This window comes from Elephantulus edwardii, unplaced genomic scaffold (genome assembly GCF_000299155.1).
Source record: "Elephantulus edwardii isolate Elephantulus edwardi_28Jun2011 unplaced genomic scaffold, EleEdw1.0 scaffold00007, whole genome shotgun sequence".
Classification (NCBI taxonomy): domain Eukaryota; kingdom Metazoa; phylum Chordata; class Mammalia; order Macroscelidea; family Macroscelididae; genus Elephantulus; species Elephantulus edwardii.
The window spans coordinates 21,119,624-21,139,304 of NW_006399757.1; the positions used below are offsets into that span (position 1 = coordinate 21,119,624).

General features: G+C 37.5%; 1 protein-coding gene across 2 annotated transcripts in view; it reads left to right on the forward strand.

Moving 5' to 3' along the window:
* ITGB8 (integrin, beta 8) overlaps nt 1-19,681 on the forward strand; it is a 116,688-nt gene that overhangs the window by 90,391 nt on the left and 6,616 nt on the right. For both annotated transcript variants that reach the window (XM_006880284.1, XM_006880285.1), the window contains exons 7-11: nt 468-563; nt 3,826-3,915; nt 8,910-9,044; nt 12,893-13,298; nt 15,972-16,197. In XM_006880284.1, coding sequence (XP_006880346.1) covers nt 468-563; nt 3,826-3,915; nt 8,910-9,044; nt 12,893-13,298; nt 15,972-16,197 — 953 coding nt within the window. The remainder of the gene's footprint in view (nt 1-467; nt 564-3,825; nt 3,916-8,909; nt 9,045-12,892; nt 13,299-15,971; nt 16,198-19,681) is intronic.

A 19,681-nucleotide genomic window follows, 5' to 3' on the forward strand; every position in this document is an offset into this window, starting at 1 on the left:
ACTGAAATTATAAAAACAAGAGCAGAAATAAATGAAATAGAAAACAGAAAAACAATTGAAACTATCAACAAAACTAGGAGTTGGTTCTTTGAAAAGGTCACACTGTTCTTGACTTCTACTTGATGCCAATAAGCTGAGCGGATCTGTAAAGTAGTTATAATATGTTTCTATTACTTTTATAGAGGATATAAGTGCTTCTAGAAAAACTAGAGGTACCAGGTAACACTGTAGTTAAGCATTCAGCTGTGAACCAAAAGGTTGCTGGTTTGAACATAGTAGCTACTCCATGGGATAAATATGTAGCAGTCTTGTAAAGATTTACAGTCTCAGAAATCCTATGGGGTAATTCTACTCATCCAAAGAGCTCCGTGAGTCATAATCGCATGCTTTTCTTAATAAATATTAGGTTGTATGTGGAATTAAGCTACAACATTTCACTTTCTTCTTTATGTCGTTATCTGTTGTAGGAACATCCCTCACTAGGCCAACTTTCAGAAAAATTAATAGACCACAACATCAATGTCATCTTTGCAGTTCAAGGGAAACAGTTTCATTGGTATAAGGTATGTTCATTCCCCAAAGCACAAAAGATAAAATGTTGGAATTGATAAATGGAGTTAGGATACTTCTTAGAAACACAGAGGAATTTTACTCTGTACAAACTAAATTTCAAATTCCTTTGAGGAATTTTATTGTGTACTATCTAAATTTAAAATTGCATTATGGAATTTTACTTTATCCAATCTAAATTTAATACTGCATTGATTAATGTATATAATATGATGTCTTTAATTAGCATTAAAATATAAATTCCATCTGCTGTTCTAACACCTTGAAACAAATGTGTATGCTAAGGGCTGTTTGAGAATTGTATTCATTACATTGATATTCAAGGTTGGTACTGGCTTTTAAGATAATGGAGAAAACTTTTATCAGGTGGAAAAACAAGACCATGTTCTGCCCCTACACTTCTCATCTCCAGAATCTTATTTGTATACTTTTTCAGTATATGTTTATAAACTGAAATTGATTGTAGAAGTTTATCCTAGTTTTCAACAGTACAAACATACCTAGGTCTGTGTCATACCATGAAAACAAGAGATGCCATGAAAACCACTGTTGAGCCATTCAAAATGCTTTGGGTCAGTTGAGACTCAGAAGCTGAATAGACGTCCAGGCCCTGTGACACTCCATATGGAGGACCCTGGGAGCCCCAGCATACAGCTAGTCTTCTGTATCCCTGCTATCGTTTTCTTACAGCCTCTGGGTTTTTCTTCTCACTGAATCTTGGCTTTTCTTCACTTTCATAAAAGCCCCATAATGTGCCGGCTCACTGTGCATCTCTCTTCATTACATTATCTTCATTCCTTTAGGGACTTTTGAGTCTTCTGTTCCCTCTCCCTCAATGTGTATATCACTCTCAATGTTCAACCCCTGGTGCTTTTTATTTCCTCAGAGAAACTACTTTATCTTTTGATTCAATAAATCTTAAACATTTTTGTAATTGTCACAGATAAAGGGTTCCATTCACTAATTCCCCCCATATCCACTATCATATTTGTGATCTGAGGTGTTATTAAGTCATAAAACCTTTTTCCTTTAAAATCCATGGTGAAACTTTATTTCCATGCATTCTCAAATTTATATAACATGAAACCCTTTTCTATTGTACCAATCATTAACATCTATAGAAATAGGACTCAGACCCAAATTGTCCAAATCATTTGATTAATGATGGAGGAAAACTTCTCTTTATTGGGTGATTATTATTGTCTGGTACCAAGTCTATAAACGTTAACATTTAATTCTCATAACAACTCATATTAATAAGGTTAATATTATACTATATCCATTTTAAAAATGTAGAAACACCGTCAAGAATGTTAAATACTTGCCCAAATCATTCAAGCAACCCAAATCTTGTGCTGGTACACTCTTAGTTAAACAACGGACCCAGAATTCTGTGCAGCATTAATGCACCATTTTCTCCAAAGTTTATGACTTGTTGATAATATTATTAGCTCTGGGAGTTTCACCCTACTTCCTTTTAAAATTTGCCACTGGCTGACAAATCACAAATCAAGTCTATCAGTTGGATTGTGTACAGAGTAAGAATAAGTTCTGGAAATCAGACAAGCTCTGCTACCTTTGTATGCCCAGGAATTCACCAGTTTTCATTCCAAGTCTTAGTGATCCCGTGTGTATCTAAAGAGAACTGTGGGTGGCAGGCTTTTCTTTTCTTCATATAGGGGTTTAAATGGGCTAATTTTTCAAAAGTGGATAAGTTTCCAAGACTTTCATGTAAAATGACTGCACAGACTTGAACCACCAGCCTTTTGGTTAGTAGTCAGTTAACCATTTGTAGCACTCTATAAAGATTCTGGTTCATGGTGACCCCACCCATGCACAGGAAGAATTGCTCCGTAGCATTTCCTAGGCTATGACCTTTCTGACACAGATCACAAATCCTGTCTCCCAACATGTTTCTAAGTGAGTCTGAACTACCTAACTTTCATCTAGGCAGGCACTTAAGTAGTTGCCACACCCAAGATTCTTAACTCATCCTTAAGTCACAGCTCATGGGCCATTTCTGGCAAAGAAACATCCCTGAAAACATCTGCCGGCCCTTAACTGCTTTCTGGATATCCCTTTCATTAGAGTTCTGTTTGCATTGTCTCTTGTCTCTTTTGTGACATTATCATGCATATATTTGTGAGATGGAAACACCATTATCTAATAACTTAGCATCTCCAAAGTGGTGTGCAACAGGTGCTAAATAAGGGTTGAATAAAAAAATTTTGAAAACCTACAAGTAATTTGTTTCCCTTACTATCTGAGACATCAAAATAAATTCTTGGGTGGTACAAATTGTTTGCAGTAGGCTACTAACTACAGGGTTGGCAGTTTGAGTCCATCCAGTGACTCCATGGATCAAAGTCCTGGTGATAGATGTCCATGAACTTTGCAGCCAAGAAAACCTTGGGAGGTTCTGTTCTACTCTATATAACACAGGGAATTGTTGTGAGTTGAAATCAAGTTGATAAAAACCGGTTTGCTTTGTTTTGGATGAAAGGCAAGATGATTGAATAAATATATAGCAAGGCACAAACTCATTCTTTTATTTATAAACTTCAGTTAGTCCGTTCTCTTTTTCATTCTTATTTAAGCTGTTACTCTGGTAAACTTTTGTATTTTCATTCATTCTCATTCTCTTCCTAAAAATACCTAGAATCTTCTCCATAATTATTTAGTACTGTCCGTCCAGAAGACACTTCTATTAATTATTATGCTTTTTCCTTCTGTCTGAGGCCAATATATCCAAAAGGTCAATCCACCGAAAGTAGTTCTGTAAATAATAATTTTATATGAGGAAAATAGGAAACTAGTAAGATAGTATCTTAATGTTAAATTATTTCTGAATTACAGGCTTCTTAAAATCTTTCGTGTCTTTAGATATATTTTGTGTCTTTAAATGTAAATTGTCAAACTTTGTCTTCCAGTGTTTGTTTTTTTTTTTTTAATGTTTCCTATCTCATGGGATTATGTTCCATGGTAAGTACTTTGAGAAATGCCAGTCAGCACTTGGATTGGATCCTTGTCCCTGTGTAATTTATGTATACACACACTCATATGCATACACAGATATACTCTGTTATCTTGAATGTGTGCTTTATTAGGTGCTCTGGTTTACTTATGTATTTCTTGTTTCCAGGATTTTTAATTTTATGCCTCACTATGATTACTCTAAAAGTATTTTCTATTTGTTGATTGCAGCACCATGATATATTCTTCTTGTTATATAAGTGTAATTTCTGTGTTTTCCAGGATCTTCTACCACTCTTGCCTGGCACCATTGCTGGTCAAATAGAATCAAATGCTGCAAACCTCAATAATTTGGTAGTAGACGCTTATCAGGTATGCTTCGATTTTGTTTTCTATATAAAATTTTACTGTCCGTTCTTGGACAGAGTACAAAGCAGTACCGTATCCTTTTGAAAAGAATAGTAAAAAGAATATTAGATTAAGAACCTGAAACCAAGAGATTATCCTTGACTTTGCCACAAAGAACTCTGGTGGCAGAGTAGTCAAGTGCTGGGCTGCCACTAGCTGAATGATCAATAATTTGAACCTGTCAGTTGACTCACTGGAGAAAGATGTGGAAGTCTGATTTCATAAACATGACGATCTTGGAAACACAAATGAGACAATTCGACTCTGTCCTGTAGGGCAGCTGTGAGTTAGAATCAACTTAGCAGCAACAGATTTTTTTTTTCTTTTGTTTTGTTTTTCTTTTCCTGCCACTCACTGTAACATGAAATTTTGGCAAAGTTACCTTGTCTTTCTTTGCCCAGGTGTTTCACTGATGATATGCTCAGGTTGTGCTAACTTGATTTCTTTGCCAATCAAATGCTCAGTGAATCATCTACTGATCATAGTTGTACAGCGTACTCTCCTTGTTAACTAAGGCATTTCTAATATCCTGAGTGTAAAGACAAAGTTAAAAACTTGCATTATTATTTTCTTAAATCATAGTAACTGAGGAGCTCTCTGGTAGTAGCATGAAGACTTTCCTACTTTCCTTAGTCAAACAATTGATTATTTATCTTAGCACTTTTATAAAATTTGTTTGATATTTTTAAGTCATCTCAATGATATATTGTTTTGTAGACTTGTATTCCTATGCTCTCCACCCTTGTATGCAGGAGACAAATAAGGTGCAGAGACTTTAAAGATAAATCTAATGTCTTATCATAGACATTTGTTAAGGTAAAAAAATCTCTGTTAAGATGTTATAATGATCCATCATATTTATTTTACCAAGAAGCAGCCCTTTTCCAAATATGACTGCATTTATTCCTCACAGTTGGCTTGTAAATCAGATGTTTTGACTCACACTGTATATTTGCAGAGATTGAGAGCAAGATAAGTTAAGCAATTTATTTAGTAGGAGTTAAGATTGGGATCCAAATACTCCTGTACTCCAGGACACAGGTGCTTCCTCCCTGGTGAGGCCAACCTTTTTAAATAAAAGCACAGAGGGGAAAATAAGGTTCCATTTCTAAAAATCCTCTGATTTTCTTCCTGATATGGCAGTGTATTTAGTGCCTAAATGGGAGCCACCAAGGAAAACCTTCCAGTCAGCTGCTGCTTAACTTTTCTCCAAGCAGCACCTGCCTTGAACTTGTGTACAAAAGAGAAAGGAAAGAAGTAGACAAAATAAAAAATGAATTTGTTTAAACTTTGTTCCTTTTTTAAAAAGCATGCATCTTTTTTCAGTTTTTGACAAGAAATTGTTCTGTGTTCAAAAACTATATTGATTCAAGTAAGGGGAACATCTCAAGTTTTGTTTCTCTTCAACAACAGTATCATTAAGACATGTGTATCTCCTTGTCAAGGGAAATCATTCATGCATGAAATCCATTCTCATTAGTTAGTTTCCAAGGATAGTTACAGTTGGGAAGGAGCTCACATGTTCGAAATCTCCTTCCGAATTTTTAAGTATAAGCTTTCTTATTAATCAATCAAGATACATAAACAACCTTTTTACCTATTCATCAGACTATAACTCTGGCAAAGAAAACCTTTTGAGACAGCACTATTTGTTTTCCTTGACTTGTCTAGGAAGCTTGAGTGACATTTTTGTTCACCTGAATAAACTTAAGCAATGGAAAATTCTAGTAAGTCCAATGAAACTTCACTCTGACTGACTAGAAGCTCTGACTGACTAGAAGCTCTGACTGGGAGCTCTGGTGACCTAGTGGCAAGAAGCTGCTCTGCAATCCTGGAGGTTCAAGGCCATCAGCTGCTCCACAGGAGAAGGATGGTCAGTCTCCTTCCGTGCAATTTACTGCCTCTGAAAGCGCATCGGTTCTGACTCTACTGTACACAGCAGCAACAACAATTGGCAGACTAACATCTTTAGCGATTCTGTTACCACATTCTGTATGGAAATATTTTCAAAAATTCTTCTGAAATTTGTCTTGAAATCCAACAAAAAGAATTCTACAACAGAAAAATATCTTTGTGATCTTTTACCTGTTAAATGTTGAAAAGGAATCTCAGGCTGTGTCTAGAACTAAATTTCTGAATCCCAGAACTGGCAAGAACTTAGAGATTTGTCTTCACATCTTGTTTGAAAAACACTGGACTTAAACAACTGAACATTTCAAGAAAAGCAGAATTTTATGAGGCCAAGACAAGAATGCTAAATGTGTTAGTTATTTCCTTCAGACATTGCATACATACATACTTCCACTGCTGCTGCAGGTGTTACCAGTTACCATAGAATGGGTTCCAACACTTGGGGAATAAACCTCCACATGTCAGAATAGAACAGTATTCCATACATACCTCAGTGGTGGATATTTCAGATGTAGGTCATTAGGCCAATCACCTGAGGTGCCCTTGGGTTGACCTGAACCCTAAACCTTCCAATTGGTAACAAAATCCAATAACCATTTGCACCATTCAGGGACTAATATAAGCGATAGATATAGTGTCCTGTTGCTATACCAGCATCCCTATGCTATACCAACCATACTATAACTGTATTGTCAATGTTTATATGCCATTGGACATTTGTATTGTTTTGGAGAAACTAATTCAATTAACTGATGAAGTATACATAACTTTCTAAGAGATTTTTAAAATGTAGTTGACATTGATTGTTTTATACCTTGTTCGAAGATATACTGTCATAGTTCATTTATCAGTTAATAATCTTTAAGCACATAACTTTTTGTGGATTATGCTTTTTGAAAAGGAAAAATTACTCAAAAATAAGAAACAATTGAAAATTACTTTATTCTTCATAGCATGTGGTTAATTCTCTTTCCTTCAGTACATACTTAAATACTTCCTATTCCTTTTGTTTGTATTCTAAGAACTTTTGAAATTGTCAGACTCATTTACAAAAATGAGGACAAATTGTGTACATATCTTCAGTTTATATTTATAATAACTCAAATTTTAAATCTCAGAAATTGAGATAGAAGAAATTGGAGTATGCCATACATATTATAAGCAGCTACAGATGCTGAGTGGGTGTATATAGAGGTTACTGAATAAATAAATGAATTATTTCTTGCCCAATGAGAAATCCTTGTTGATAGTAAGATTTAAGTCAAGTTTGATTTAGAAAAATATTCCCAAGGACTTGGAAAAACTCTAGGCTATTCTTAGGAAGTTTTACAGTCATATTAGATACTTCTTGTGCCTATAACCACATGTAGACATGTGTGTGTAATCAACCACTTTTATGATAGACTGAAATATTTTAGCAGCACCTTTTTCTTTGTAGCGCCGAGATGGCTTACTGTTGTTCTGACACAGGATGCTACACTATAACTATTTCTAATAAGTGCAGGGACACCTGCAATAGTCAAGCTTCAGCACAGCTTCCAGGCCAAAACAGATTAGGGGACAAAGATCTCCATTTTCTTTGCAAAATTGGCAAATGAAAAATTTACAGATCACTGTATTGCCCAGTATATAGGGGGAATTAAGTCATATTATTAAAAGTCTTAGTGTTCAATGGTTTAAAATTAGGTGAGGTGTGTATTAGGAGCTCATCTTTTCTCCTTGTCTATTTAATCTGTATGTCATTAGACAAATGATACAACCTGGAGAAGATCAAAGATCATAAACTTCAATAAAGATTATATTTTAACATCAAGAAAACAAGAATCCTCCCCACTGGACCAACAGTATTGAGGTAGTATTCAGGTTGTCAAGGATTTCATCTTACTTGGATCTCAATCAATGTCCATTGTAACAGGATTCAAGAAGTAAAAAAAAAAATTATTACTTGGGTAAATCTGCTGTCAGGAGTCTCTAAACTGCTTAAGTACAAGGATACCAGTTTAAAGACTATGATGTGCCTGATCCAACCATGATATTATCAGTTGCTTCTTATGCATCTGAATATTGAACAACTAATAAGACTGGAGAAGAATGGATGCCATTGAATTGTGATGTTGGGAAAGAGTACTGACTATCCTGTGGGCTGCCAAAAGAATGAACAAATCTCTGTTGGTACAAAGGCAACCAGGGTGCTCCATGGAGACAAGGATAGTATAACTTGGTCTCACATATTCTAGGCATATTACCTTGGGAAAAGGCATCATATCTGGAAAGGCAGAAGGTCACCAAAAGAGAAGAAGACCCTCAACAGGATAGATTGATACAGTGACTGCAACAATGCATTTGAGCATGAGACCCAGTGGGCAGAAACCGTGACTATGGCTCAAGGCTCTGGTACACGGTTAGTCAGGTCTCTATTAATGGCACTTAACAGAAACAGCATGGTTGGAAGGCACTGCATAAAGGGTGCAACAGTAAACTCTGACAACTCTCCATAGTTGTGAAGATGGTGCAGGACCAGACAACCTTTTGTTAAGCTGTACACAGGGCCAACATGAGTTGGAGTTAACCCAACAGCAACTAACAACTAAGTTTTTTAAATGGAAATATAACATTAGTAACTACAATTGTTAGACGCTTGTTTTATATTCTAAGTGTTCAAGATTTTTCCTCTTTAATAATATATGCGCTTTCCATATTTTATTTAACCTATCATAAAATATTAGTATTATTGAATTTTAAAAATATAACAGAAACAATGATTGTTTTGTAGCACAAGCCAAATGTAAAATACTTTTGAATTGATCAAAAGACAGTTATGAAAATAAGTACAAAGAGAAATTTAAGTATAGATATCCAGCACTTCAGAGTATCTTAAGTGTTTGAAATTTAACTGGTGCACATGGCTATGACGTTTTATTCATCCTTTTTTTTTCAGGTGAACACTTTTTTTTTAAGTTAAAAATTAAATCAAGAAAGAGTTCATAAACTTGACTATATTTTCTTGCTTCTCTTTGAGATTTTTTAAAAAAATTATATCTTTGCAGAAACTGCTTTCAGAAGTGAAAATTCAGGTGGAAAACCAGGCACAAGGTGTCTATTTTAACATTACAGCCATCTGTCCAGATGGATCCAAAAAGCCAGGCACAGACGGATGCAGAAACGTGACAAGCAATGATGAAGTATGTCATGTACATTTTTCTTGTTTTAAGTTTATTAAATTTTGGCCTCAAACCATTCTGGAAAACTTAATACGGATTTCTGGGAATCTTATTTAGACTTCAAAATAAATTTCTTATTATTTCCTTCATGTCTTCCGAAGGTTTCTACTTCTTTTAACTCTATTAACTCTTCTCTGAACTCTCTCAAAATCAATGAACATACATACATTAAATATTCAATAATGCTGTTGTGCTGTTAAATCTAGTTGAGTTCAGAGCAAGATATGCAGTGAGTTGTAAATGGCACAGGAAGAGATTGCCCATCTTTCTCTTCCAGAGCAGCTGGTGAAATCAAACTTCCTTCATTTGAGTTGGAAGCACAATTGCTTACAGCTAAGCCAGCCTGAGAGCAGTGATAATTCAGTGGTAGAATTTGCACCTTTCATATAGACATGGAAATTCAATTCCTGGCCAGTGTAGCTTAGTGAAACTACTACCTACCTCAATGCAACTATTATTAGTTAACAATTAGTGTGTTGCTATCATGTTGAACAAACTTTAGGAGAGCTTCTAGAGTAAAAAAAAAAAAAATAGAAAGGTCTAGCAGAGCATTTCCAAATTTCTGTCAGTAGAACCTCCATGAGCCCAGTGGCTTGACCTCGTTGTGAATAGAATCCCCATGGGTCAGGAGCCTGACTTGATGGGAACTCACTACAGTGTTTATAAACGTAAAAAGCAGTTTATCTTCAAAGAATTAGTATGCATAATTATCTTATGTTGATGTCAATCCCATTTTGGTTCCAAGGCTAAAAATCCATAGCATTACCTGAAATGTGAAAAGCACAGAAATGAGAGGAGTGGGAATGATGGAGGTGTTGAGGAAGACCGAGACTTCTGAAATTTTTGTGATTGTCCTGATATAATTACTTAAGGGAAAATGGACAATTTTACAAGAACAATTAAGAAAGGAGAGGAAGGAGACATTATTTAAGTAAAAAGTGATGAGTTATCATTGAAACAAGAGGCCTCCATTGCAGCACCATCGGGAAATTGATCCAGAGAAGATAAGACTTCTCCTAGGGACCTGTGCATGATTAAATAAATACCTGGAGGGTGTTTGAAGAGGATTTTTACAAGGCGAAAAGTTATTTTCAGGAGTCATTAGCCACTTGAGACATCACTATGTCATTTTTAAACAAACAAGTTAGAGGAGAAGACTTCTAATTCCCTCCTCCCTCCACCTGCAAAGTTGCATGATGGCAATCTTTAAAAAATATTCTACTATGGAGAATAAGAGTTGTTGAAAGAGTCTATGCTCAATTTTTTAATAAAACTTCTCTTTAGTCAGAATTTACTTTTTGTCTAAAATAATCATATATAACATAATCAAGCATATGTAAAATACAGCTATAAATGAAAAATAAATATACGTGAACCTTAAATAAATAAATAAATACATACATACATACATACATAAATAAATGAATGAAGTTGAGAATTTGTAAGTAATATGATTCTTCCACAAGAAGGCCTGGTGGTGGCATTACATGTTAAGCTGCTAACAAAAGTTTGAAGGTTTGAATCCACCAGCTTCACCAAGAGAAATAGATAGGCAGTCTCCTTCAGTAAAGACTTACAGCCTTGCAAATTGGTAGAGGTTTATCATGTGTCAGAATTTGCTTAATTACAGTGGGTTTGACTGGTTTTATGATTTTTCTGCGAGAGCCCTGGTGGCATAGTGGTCATGTGCTTGGCTTCCAACCCAAAGGTAAACAGTTCAAATTTAGCAGCCACTCCCCAGGAAAAATATGTACCAGTCAGCTAGCTTCTATACAGATTACAGCCTTGTGAACCCTATGGGGCAGTTCTGCTCTGCTTCTGGGGTTGCCGAGAGCCTAGATCTACTCACTGGTGGAGGGTTTTGGTTTTGCTGGGCTTTTGTTTATAGTTGCTCCAATATGCTATATATTTTAAAAAATATTGCGAATTTCTAATTTTGCAGACTGCTCTATAATAACGTGCTGGATGTCTTTTAAAAAATCATCTAGTAGTTTTCAAAACACATATTTCATTTCCATTAAACATAGAGAAAGCTTTGTACTAGTAAAAAGTTAACCATACATTCTTTTAAAGGCTTTGGGAAGTAGTTATTTCCTTAAAAATCTAAGTTTGGGCAGAGTGGTTTTCTTTAGTTCTTAACTTTTTTTTTCTCCTTTCCATTCTCCTTTCTCCATATTCCTTCTCTTTTTCTTCACTTCAAACCAAGTAATATAAACAATTGACTCTCAGGAATAGTCATATAGATTCTTAATTATATAAACCCAAGGTTTGTGTATTGGCAAGTACTATATTATCCTCTACATCTGTTACTTCTTAGCATTCTTAAAGCCAAAAATATTTCAAGCATATCAGCAGTATTGATTATAATATTATAAGGCTGCATACATATACTAGAGAGGCCTAAATATCACACCTTTCTTTCATGTTATGAATATCAATATATTGCACATAAGTTTTCAGAGATTTATGTTGTTGTTGTTAAGTGCCGTTGAGTCACAGGCGACTCATAGTGACCCTATGAAGGAGAGTCCTCGACGCTTGGATGCCTTTCATCCTCTCTCCAGGTTCATAGGGTTTTCGGATGCCACTCCTCCTTTCAACAGTCTACTGTAGAGGGGGAAAATGTAAAAACAACAGAAATGAACAAACAAGAAAAACGTACATAATTTTCTTATTGGCCAGATTCAATGAAGACAGTATGGCAGGTCACTAGATACAGACATAAATCAATACCTGGTCAAAAACATAGAAAAGGGAAATTTTTGCAAAGAAAAGAATTTCAGAATGATGGAGGAAATAAAACTTTGGCAGTACTAGCCCTTAGTTCTAGAATGATTTTTCTCACTAGACAAGCTTTTGACCTTGTATTGAGGTCTTACCTTTTGCATCATTGTTATTATGTACCACTGAGTCGGAACTGACTCCTAGCTAACTCTCTAGTGAGTTGCATAGCAGAGGGCTGCTTGTGTTTCTCCAGCCGCCCACTGGTGGGTTCTGTGAGGGTACCTGTGGGTTGCCATCACAGTTCTTAACCACCAGGCTAGCAGAGCCCCCTTGAGTAACATCAGAAGAAGCCCTTCTTGCCTACCATTTGTATCCTGTTTAAAGTAAAAATTGACTCTCAGACTTTGCCTAGGTCTCTAGAAAATAGATGTTGCTGAGTGCAGTAGAGTTAGAATCAACCCGTAGCTCACCTTCCAGCTGGTCCTCAGAGGCAGTAAATCACATGGAAAGAGATTACCCACCTTTTTCCTATGGAACATGTGATGACTTTAACTATATCCCTTCACAATTGTTCAGCCTCTTACCACAACAAGGTAAAAAACCTGCTCATCTGAATATCTCATTTAGAGACTGTTAACCCATAAAGAGCCCTTTTCTTGGGTTTATTAGATTCATTGCTAGTGGCAAATACTCCATAATTCTAGAATATAAAAAATCGAATCTAAAAAGTAGCCTATTCTCTCTCAAGTTGGCCAGGAAATTGCTTTTCAGGAATACATAAATCATCTTGGTGAAGAAGATACTTCAAATAAACTTCACTCACCCAAGTTCATTTACTAGTACAATAAGAATAATGAGCACACATTACACTCTTTAAAGCTCTAGTTTGTTAATTAGGAAATAACTGGAATTGAAAGGATGTGTTAATGGATACCTGGGAGGAGTTGGTTGCAATACATGCATAATTTATAAATATTTATTTCCCTAAGATCTATTGTTGGTTCTAAATATATATAGACCTATTATTAGAAGTAAAAATAAGCATGGTACATATAAGAGTATTTCCTTTCTCCCCTTAAATTTAGGTTCTTTTCAATGTCACAGTCACAATGAAAAAATGTGATGTCACAGGAGGAAAAAACTATGCCATAATCAAGCCTATTGGTTTCAATGAAACCACTAAGATCCATATCCATAGAAACTGCAGCTGTCAGTGTGATGATGGCAGAGACCTTAGAGCAGCATGTGTAGATGAAAAGTTTTCGGACGCTCACTGTTTCCAGTGTGATGACAATAAATGTCAATTGGATGAAGCTCCGTTTCCTTCTGAGAGTTGCCAGTCCCACAGAGATCAGCCTGTTTGCAGTGGTCGAGGAGTTTGTGTTTGTGGAAGATGCTTATGTCACAAAACTAAGCTTGGAAAAGTGTACGGAAAATACTGCGAGAAGGATGACTTTTCTTGCCCGTATCACCACGGAAGTCTGTGTGCTGGTGAGTGTCCACAAACATGCATAACGTTTTTATTCTTCCTTTTTAAAAATTGTTGTAAAGGTGTAGACCATCTATCATGTGAACATTTTATACATGCTGTTGTACTGGCCACATAACATAGAATTCTTTAAATGACGATTTAATGGTTACCAACACTGCGTATAAATGTATTAATCAAAAAGTTTATACTATCTTGCTTAAGAAAATGAGTTACAAAAAGTATTTTTTTATCCTTCAAAATTTTCTAAAGCATTAGTACATATAAAATTGTTGTTGTTGTTGTTATGTGCTGTCGAGTCGCCTGCCACTCATAGCGACAGTATGGAAAACAGCCCTAAACTCTGCCCTATCTTGTGCCAATCTTATCATCTCTACCCATTGCCTACCCCACACCTATCCCCATTACCCCAGTCACTGAATCAATCCATCTCATCAAGGGTCTTCCTCTCCTGTGCTGTCCCTTCACTCTCTCAAGCACAACATCTCTCTCCAAGGACTGTTCCCTCCTTGCAACATGTCCAAAGTATGTCAGACAAAGTTTCAGAATCCTTGCCTCCAAGGAGGAGCAGCCTAGCTTCACTCTCTCCAGGACAAATCTGTTTGTTTTCCTAGCAGTCCATGGTATATTCAATACTCTTCTCCAACACCACAGCTCAAAGGCATCAATTCTCCTTCTATCCTCCCTAGTCATTGTCCAGCTCTCTGATGCATAGCAAGTGATTGCAAAGACCTTGTAAGTTTGTATTAATTTAAACCTCTTCAGTTCATTTTTTAAAACACTGTCAGCAAAAGAATTGTTAAGACAATGTTCTTCAAGTGAATATAATTTAGCAAATAATCTAGAAGATTGTATGAGGCTACACAGAGATTAAAATTTTTAAAATGAAGCAAATTATGATTACTTTATAACTGATTAGGTTTACTGCCATCTAGAAGGTTATTGTTGTTGTTGTTGTTATGAGTCACTTGCGACTCACAGTGATCCTATGCACATCCCTGAACCCTGCTCTATCCTATGCCAGTCTCACTGTCTCCGACACACCTACCTTCACTACCCTAGTCGCTGAATCAATCCATCTCATTCAAAGTCTTCTTCTCTTGAGTTGTCTCTACACCATCCCAAACCTGGCATCTCTCTCCAAGGACCATGCTCAAAGTATGTCAGAAGCTTTGGAATCCTTTTCTTCAAGGAGCAGCCTGGTTTTACCCTCCCTAGAACAAACCTGTTTGTTCTCCTAGCAGTTCATGGTATAGTCAATATTCCAGCACCACAGCTCAAAGGCATCAGTTTCTCTCCTATCATCCCTAGTTTTTGTCCAGCTTTCTGATGCATAGCAAGTAATTGCAAAGAGGATGGCCTGGATCAAGCCCACCTTAGTCTCTAGACTGACATCGTTGTTCTTCAGTACTTTGGAGAGGTCTCTGACAGCACACTTTCACAGTGCAATTCGTCTTTTCATTTCCTGGCAGCTTGTACCAAGAGTGTTGATTGTGGAGCCAAGCAAACTGAAAATGTTAACAATCGCAATCTAGAGGGTAGATTGGGGGGGGGGGGATCTGTGCAACATTTGAAAATTAATACAAAGTATTGTTTGAAAAGTAATTAAAAGAACTCTCTCAATTCTGTGATAATATTTCAACTTATAATGTGCTATATCCACATAATGTGAGAACATCTTTTAATGTTTTCATTTAAGTAAAAAAAATGCTGATTTAATTATGAAACTATTGTCCAGACAGGAGCCGATCCAGGAATATATTCTATGGAAGAGTTACCCCATGAGTTGTTTAGCAGTAAAAGGAAAAGAGGGAGTCAGGGAAGGAAGGGAGGAAGGGAAGAAAGGCACTTGAGGAAGGAAAGGCCTGTGGCCAAATAAACTTGACAAACACCATATAAGCCTCAACAATACTCTTCCCTAATTGAAGATTCAAAATTCATATTAGCATATTATGTTTTTGATGCTTCCTGCCATCTAAAACTCACTTAACTGTGCAATTTAAACACTTTAAACCATTTAACTAATGTTTCCACAGTGGGCATGAATATTCCCAACACCATCCTGCTTTTTCTTTTCCATTTAGCACCTAGAGTCAGAACCGACTAGAAGGCACATAAAAACAACAACACTCACTCATTATAACATGTTCCACTAGCCTGCTAAATAATACACTTGGACTCTGAAAGAATCTATTTAACTTCACAGGACACTTTTCCCTTTAAGATAGCCCTAAAGAACTGAAGCCTCGTGGTTCTTCAAAATTATCCCAGACCTCACCACTGATGAAAGACTTACATTATGGAAAGAATAAATGATGGAAACCATTAATAGTGTGCCCTGATTTTAAATCAGACAATTAACATTACTCTAGCCTTTGTAACATCTCCATTCTTGTATGGTTTCATGTAAAATATAGTGCACACTGGCATTCAAGTAGGCAGGCAGCACTTGCAGGAGGGACTGACTCAGACTTGTCAACACCATATATTAGCATGGGGAGACCATGAACGCTAGTAAAGCCTGGGAATTGTTTGTAACAGACAAGGAGGAAACAGTACTGCTTCCATTCACTGAACTCTCAATGTGTTTTTATGGATACTAGGGGGAATGCATGTTTGGAAACTTCACAAAACACTGGCCCTGGTAACTTATTCCTGGTGTGTCTCCGTTGCAGGTCATGGAGAGTGTGAAGCTGGCAGATGTCGGTGCTACAGTGGCTGGGAAGGGGACTGGTGCCAGTGCCCGTCAGCATCAGCCCAACACTGCCTCAACTCGAAGGGCCAAGTGTGCAGCGGGAGAGGCACCTGTGTGTGTGGCAGATGCCAGTGCACTGATCCCATGAGCATCGGACGCTTCTGCGAGCACTGCCCCACCTGTGATTCAGCCTGCAATGAAAACTGGTGCGTTGTCTCTGCCTCTAAGCATAAAACACACCTCGGTAATAGTTACTTCAGTCTTCTTCCCCAGCCTTGGAAGTCGCTGGTCATTTCCTCCAGGCAAAATTGTACCATCATGTTAAGCATTGAATGGAATGTTTTGGGGATTAGGAAACCTGGATTCTAGTCTTTGGTCACTACAAAATGGTGAGAGTATTAGAATTTATGTATGAAACCACTATCTTAGCTTTCTGGCAGTGTCATTATTCTCAGGTACCATCAAGGCAGTTCTGATTCATAGATCCTTTTAAAGTATAAGGACATGCACATTATCTGGCCCTGTGCCATCCCCATAAGGACACATTATCTGGTCCTGTGCCATCCACTATGCTTGATCCCATTATTGTAGTCACTGTATTGGTCCATCTCATAGAAAGTCATTATCTTTTTGATCCACCTTCACCTTTGCAAAGATTGGCCTCCTTCTGGAAAGACTGCCCCATCCTGACAGCATGGTAAAAGTATATGAGAGGAAGCCTCACCATCCTGGTTTCTAAGAAACATGCCAACTGCCTGTCTTCCTTGATAAATTTGTTGGTTCTTTTGCAGTAAATTTTATAGTCAAGATTTTCTGCCAACATCAAATTTCAAAGACATTGATTTTTCTTCAGCCTTCCTTATTCATTGCCTGATGTTCATATATGTGAGACAGTTAGAAATGCCAGTGCCTGGGCCAGGCATACTTTAGACCTAAATTATGCAACTTATCTCTGTAACACTTTGGTAAGGTCCTTGGCAACAAAATTGCCCAATGCAATCCATTGTTTGATTTCTAGATTTCTGCTGCCAGTAACGTTAATAGTTGATTCAAGTGAGATAAGTTCTAATCCATACTGAAGGCCATAGTCTCTGGCCTTCCTCAAACGTTTCAAGTCTTCTTCACTTTCAGCAATCAAGGCTGTGTCAATTGTGAATTGCATGCTGCTACTGAGTCTTCCTACAATCCCAGTAGCACGTTCTTTATATTGTCCAGTATCTAAAATTGTTTGTTCAATATACATATTGTTGTTGTTGCTATGTGCCATCGAGTCGTTTCCGACTCATAGCGACCCTATGCACAACAGCTCTAAACCCTGCCCTATCCTGCGCCAACCGCACCGCCTCCGACACACCCATCCCGATTACCCCAGTCACCGAATCAATCCATCTCATAGAGGGTCTTCCCCTCCTGCGCTGTCCCTCCACCCTCCCAAGCATGATGTCCCTCTCCAAGGACCCGTCCCTCCTGGCAACATGTCCAAAGTATGTCAGACGAAGCCCCAGAATCCTTGCCTCCAAGGAGTAGCTTGGTTTAATCCTCTCCAAGATGGATCTGTTTGTTTTCCTGGCAGTCCAGGGTACATTCAGTACCCTTCTCCAGCACCACAGCTCAAAAGCATCCACTCTCCTTCTGTCCTCCCTAGTCATTGTCCAACTCTCTGATGCATAACAAGCAATTGCAAATACCATGACCTGTATCAGGCGCACCTTAGTCTCCAGAGAGACACTGTTGCTCCTGAGTATGTTTGAGAGGTCCCTAACGGCAGACTTTCCCATCGCGATACGCTTTTTGATTTCCTGACTGCTGGTACCAAGAGTGTTAACTGTGGAGCTGAGCAAACTGAAGCTGTGAACACTCTCAATCTCTTCATCATCCATCCTGACGCTGCCAATTGGTCCAGTGGCGAGAATCTTTGTCTTCTTGACATTGAGCCTCAGTCCATACTGAAGGCTGCAGTCCTTGACCCTTTGCAGCAAGTGCATGAGGTCCTCCTCAGTTTCAGCAAGCAAGGTTGTGTCATCTGCATAACGGAGATTGTTGATAGATCTTCCACCAATCCTGATGCCACAATTCTCCTCATAGAGCCCAGCCTCTCGGATAATCTGCTCTGCATACATGTTGAAAAGGTATGGAGACAGGATGCATCCCTGGCATACGCCCTTCCCTATTTTGAACAATGCAGTGTTACCCTGCTCTGTTCTGACTACTGCCTCTTGGTTCAAGTATAGGTTTCGTATTAGCACAATTAAATATTCTTGGATTCCCATTCTTCTCAGAGTCAGCCACAGTTTGTTATGATCCACACAGTCAAATGCCTTTGCATAATCAATGAAACACAGATAGACATTCTTCTGGTATTCCCTGCTTTCAGCCAAGATCCATCTAACATCAGCAACGATATCCCTAGTACCACGACCCCTTCTAAACCCAGCCTGGACTTCCGGCAGTTCTCTGCTGATGTGCTGTTCTAATCGTTTTTGGATGATCTTCAGCAGAATCTTGCTTGCATGTGAAATCAATGACAAAACAAAATACTACAAGGAAATGTGCGAGGAACTAGAGTCAGAAAATCAAAAGGGCCGAACTCGCTCAGCATTTCTTAAGCTCAAGGAACTGAAGAACAGATTCAAACCTAGAGTTGCTGTAATCAAGGATGCTTCGGGCAGAATATTAAATGATCCAGGAAGTATTAAAAGAAGATGGAAGGAATATACTGAGTCATTATATAGAAAGGAATTGGCAGATACAGAGGAATTTAAAGAAATAACATATGAGCAAGAGCCTATGGTGATGAAGGAAGAAGTTCAAGCTGCTTTGAAGGAAATAGCAAAAAATAAAGCCCCAGGAATAGATGGTATACCAATTGAAGTATTTCAGTTAACAGATGTTGCCCTGGACGTGCTCACCAAGTTGTGCCAAGAAATCTGGAGAACAACCACTTGGCCACCTGACTGGAAGAGATTTATATTTGTTCCCATTCCAAAGAAAGGTGACCCAACTGAGTGTGGAAACTACAGAACAGTGTCAATATACATATTAACCAAGTATAATGAAAAGAAACAACAGTGGCACCCACCTTTTCTAATTTTAAAACGCCGGTATCCTCTTTTCTGCTTGAGCAGCTACTTCTTGGCCCCTGTACAGGTTCTGTATGAGCACAATTAAATGTTCTGTAATCTTCATTCTTTGCAATGTTATCCACAATTTATTGTGATCCACATAGTTGAATGCCTTTGGGATAGTCAAGAAAACACAAACAAGTATCACTGTGATAATCTCTACTTGCCACCAAGATCCATCTCACATTAGCATGTCCCATATCCTCATCTGAATCTGCCTTGAACTTCTGGAAATTCTACATCAATGTACTGTTGCAACCATTTTCTGTCATTATTTTGAAATAGCTCTTTACAATTAGAGACTGCCTGCTTCTCAGGTCACTATTAATTAGCTGTGTATACCAGGGTAAGTTCCCAGAATTGTTTAGCTGTAATGTTCCCATATAAAAAAAGTAAGGATAATATCTTCAATTCTATAAAATAGTTAATCTAGATGACCCATGTTTGTTTATTTGTTTTAAGAAATGTTACATTGTAATTCTTTTTTACTTGTTGTTGTGTGTTTTTAAGTCAGAACCAACTATAGCCGTTTCATTGATTTTTCATGGGCAATAAATTGCCTAGGAGG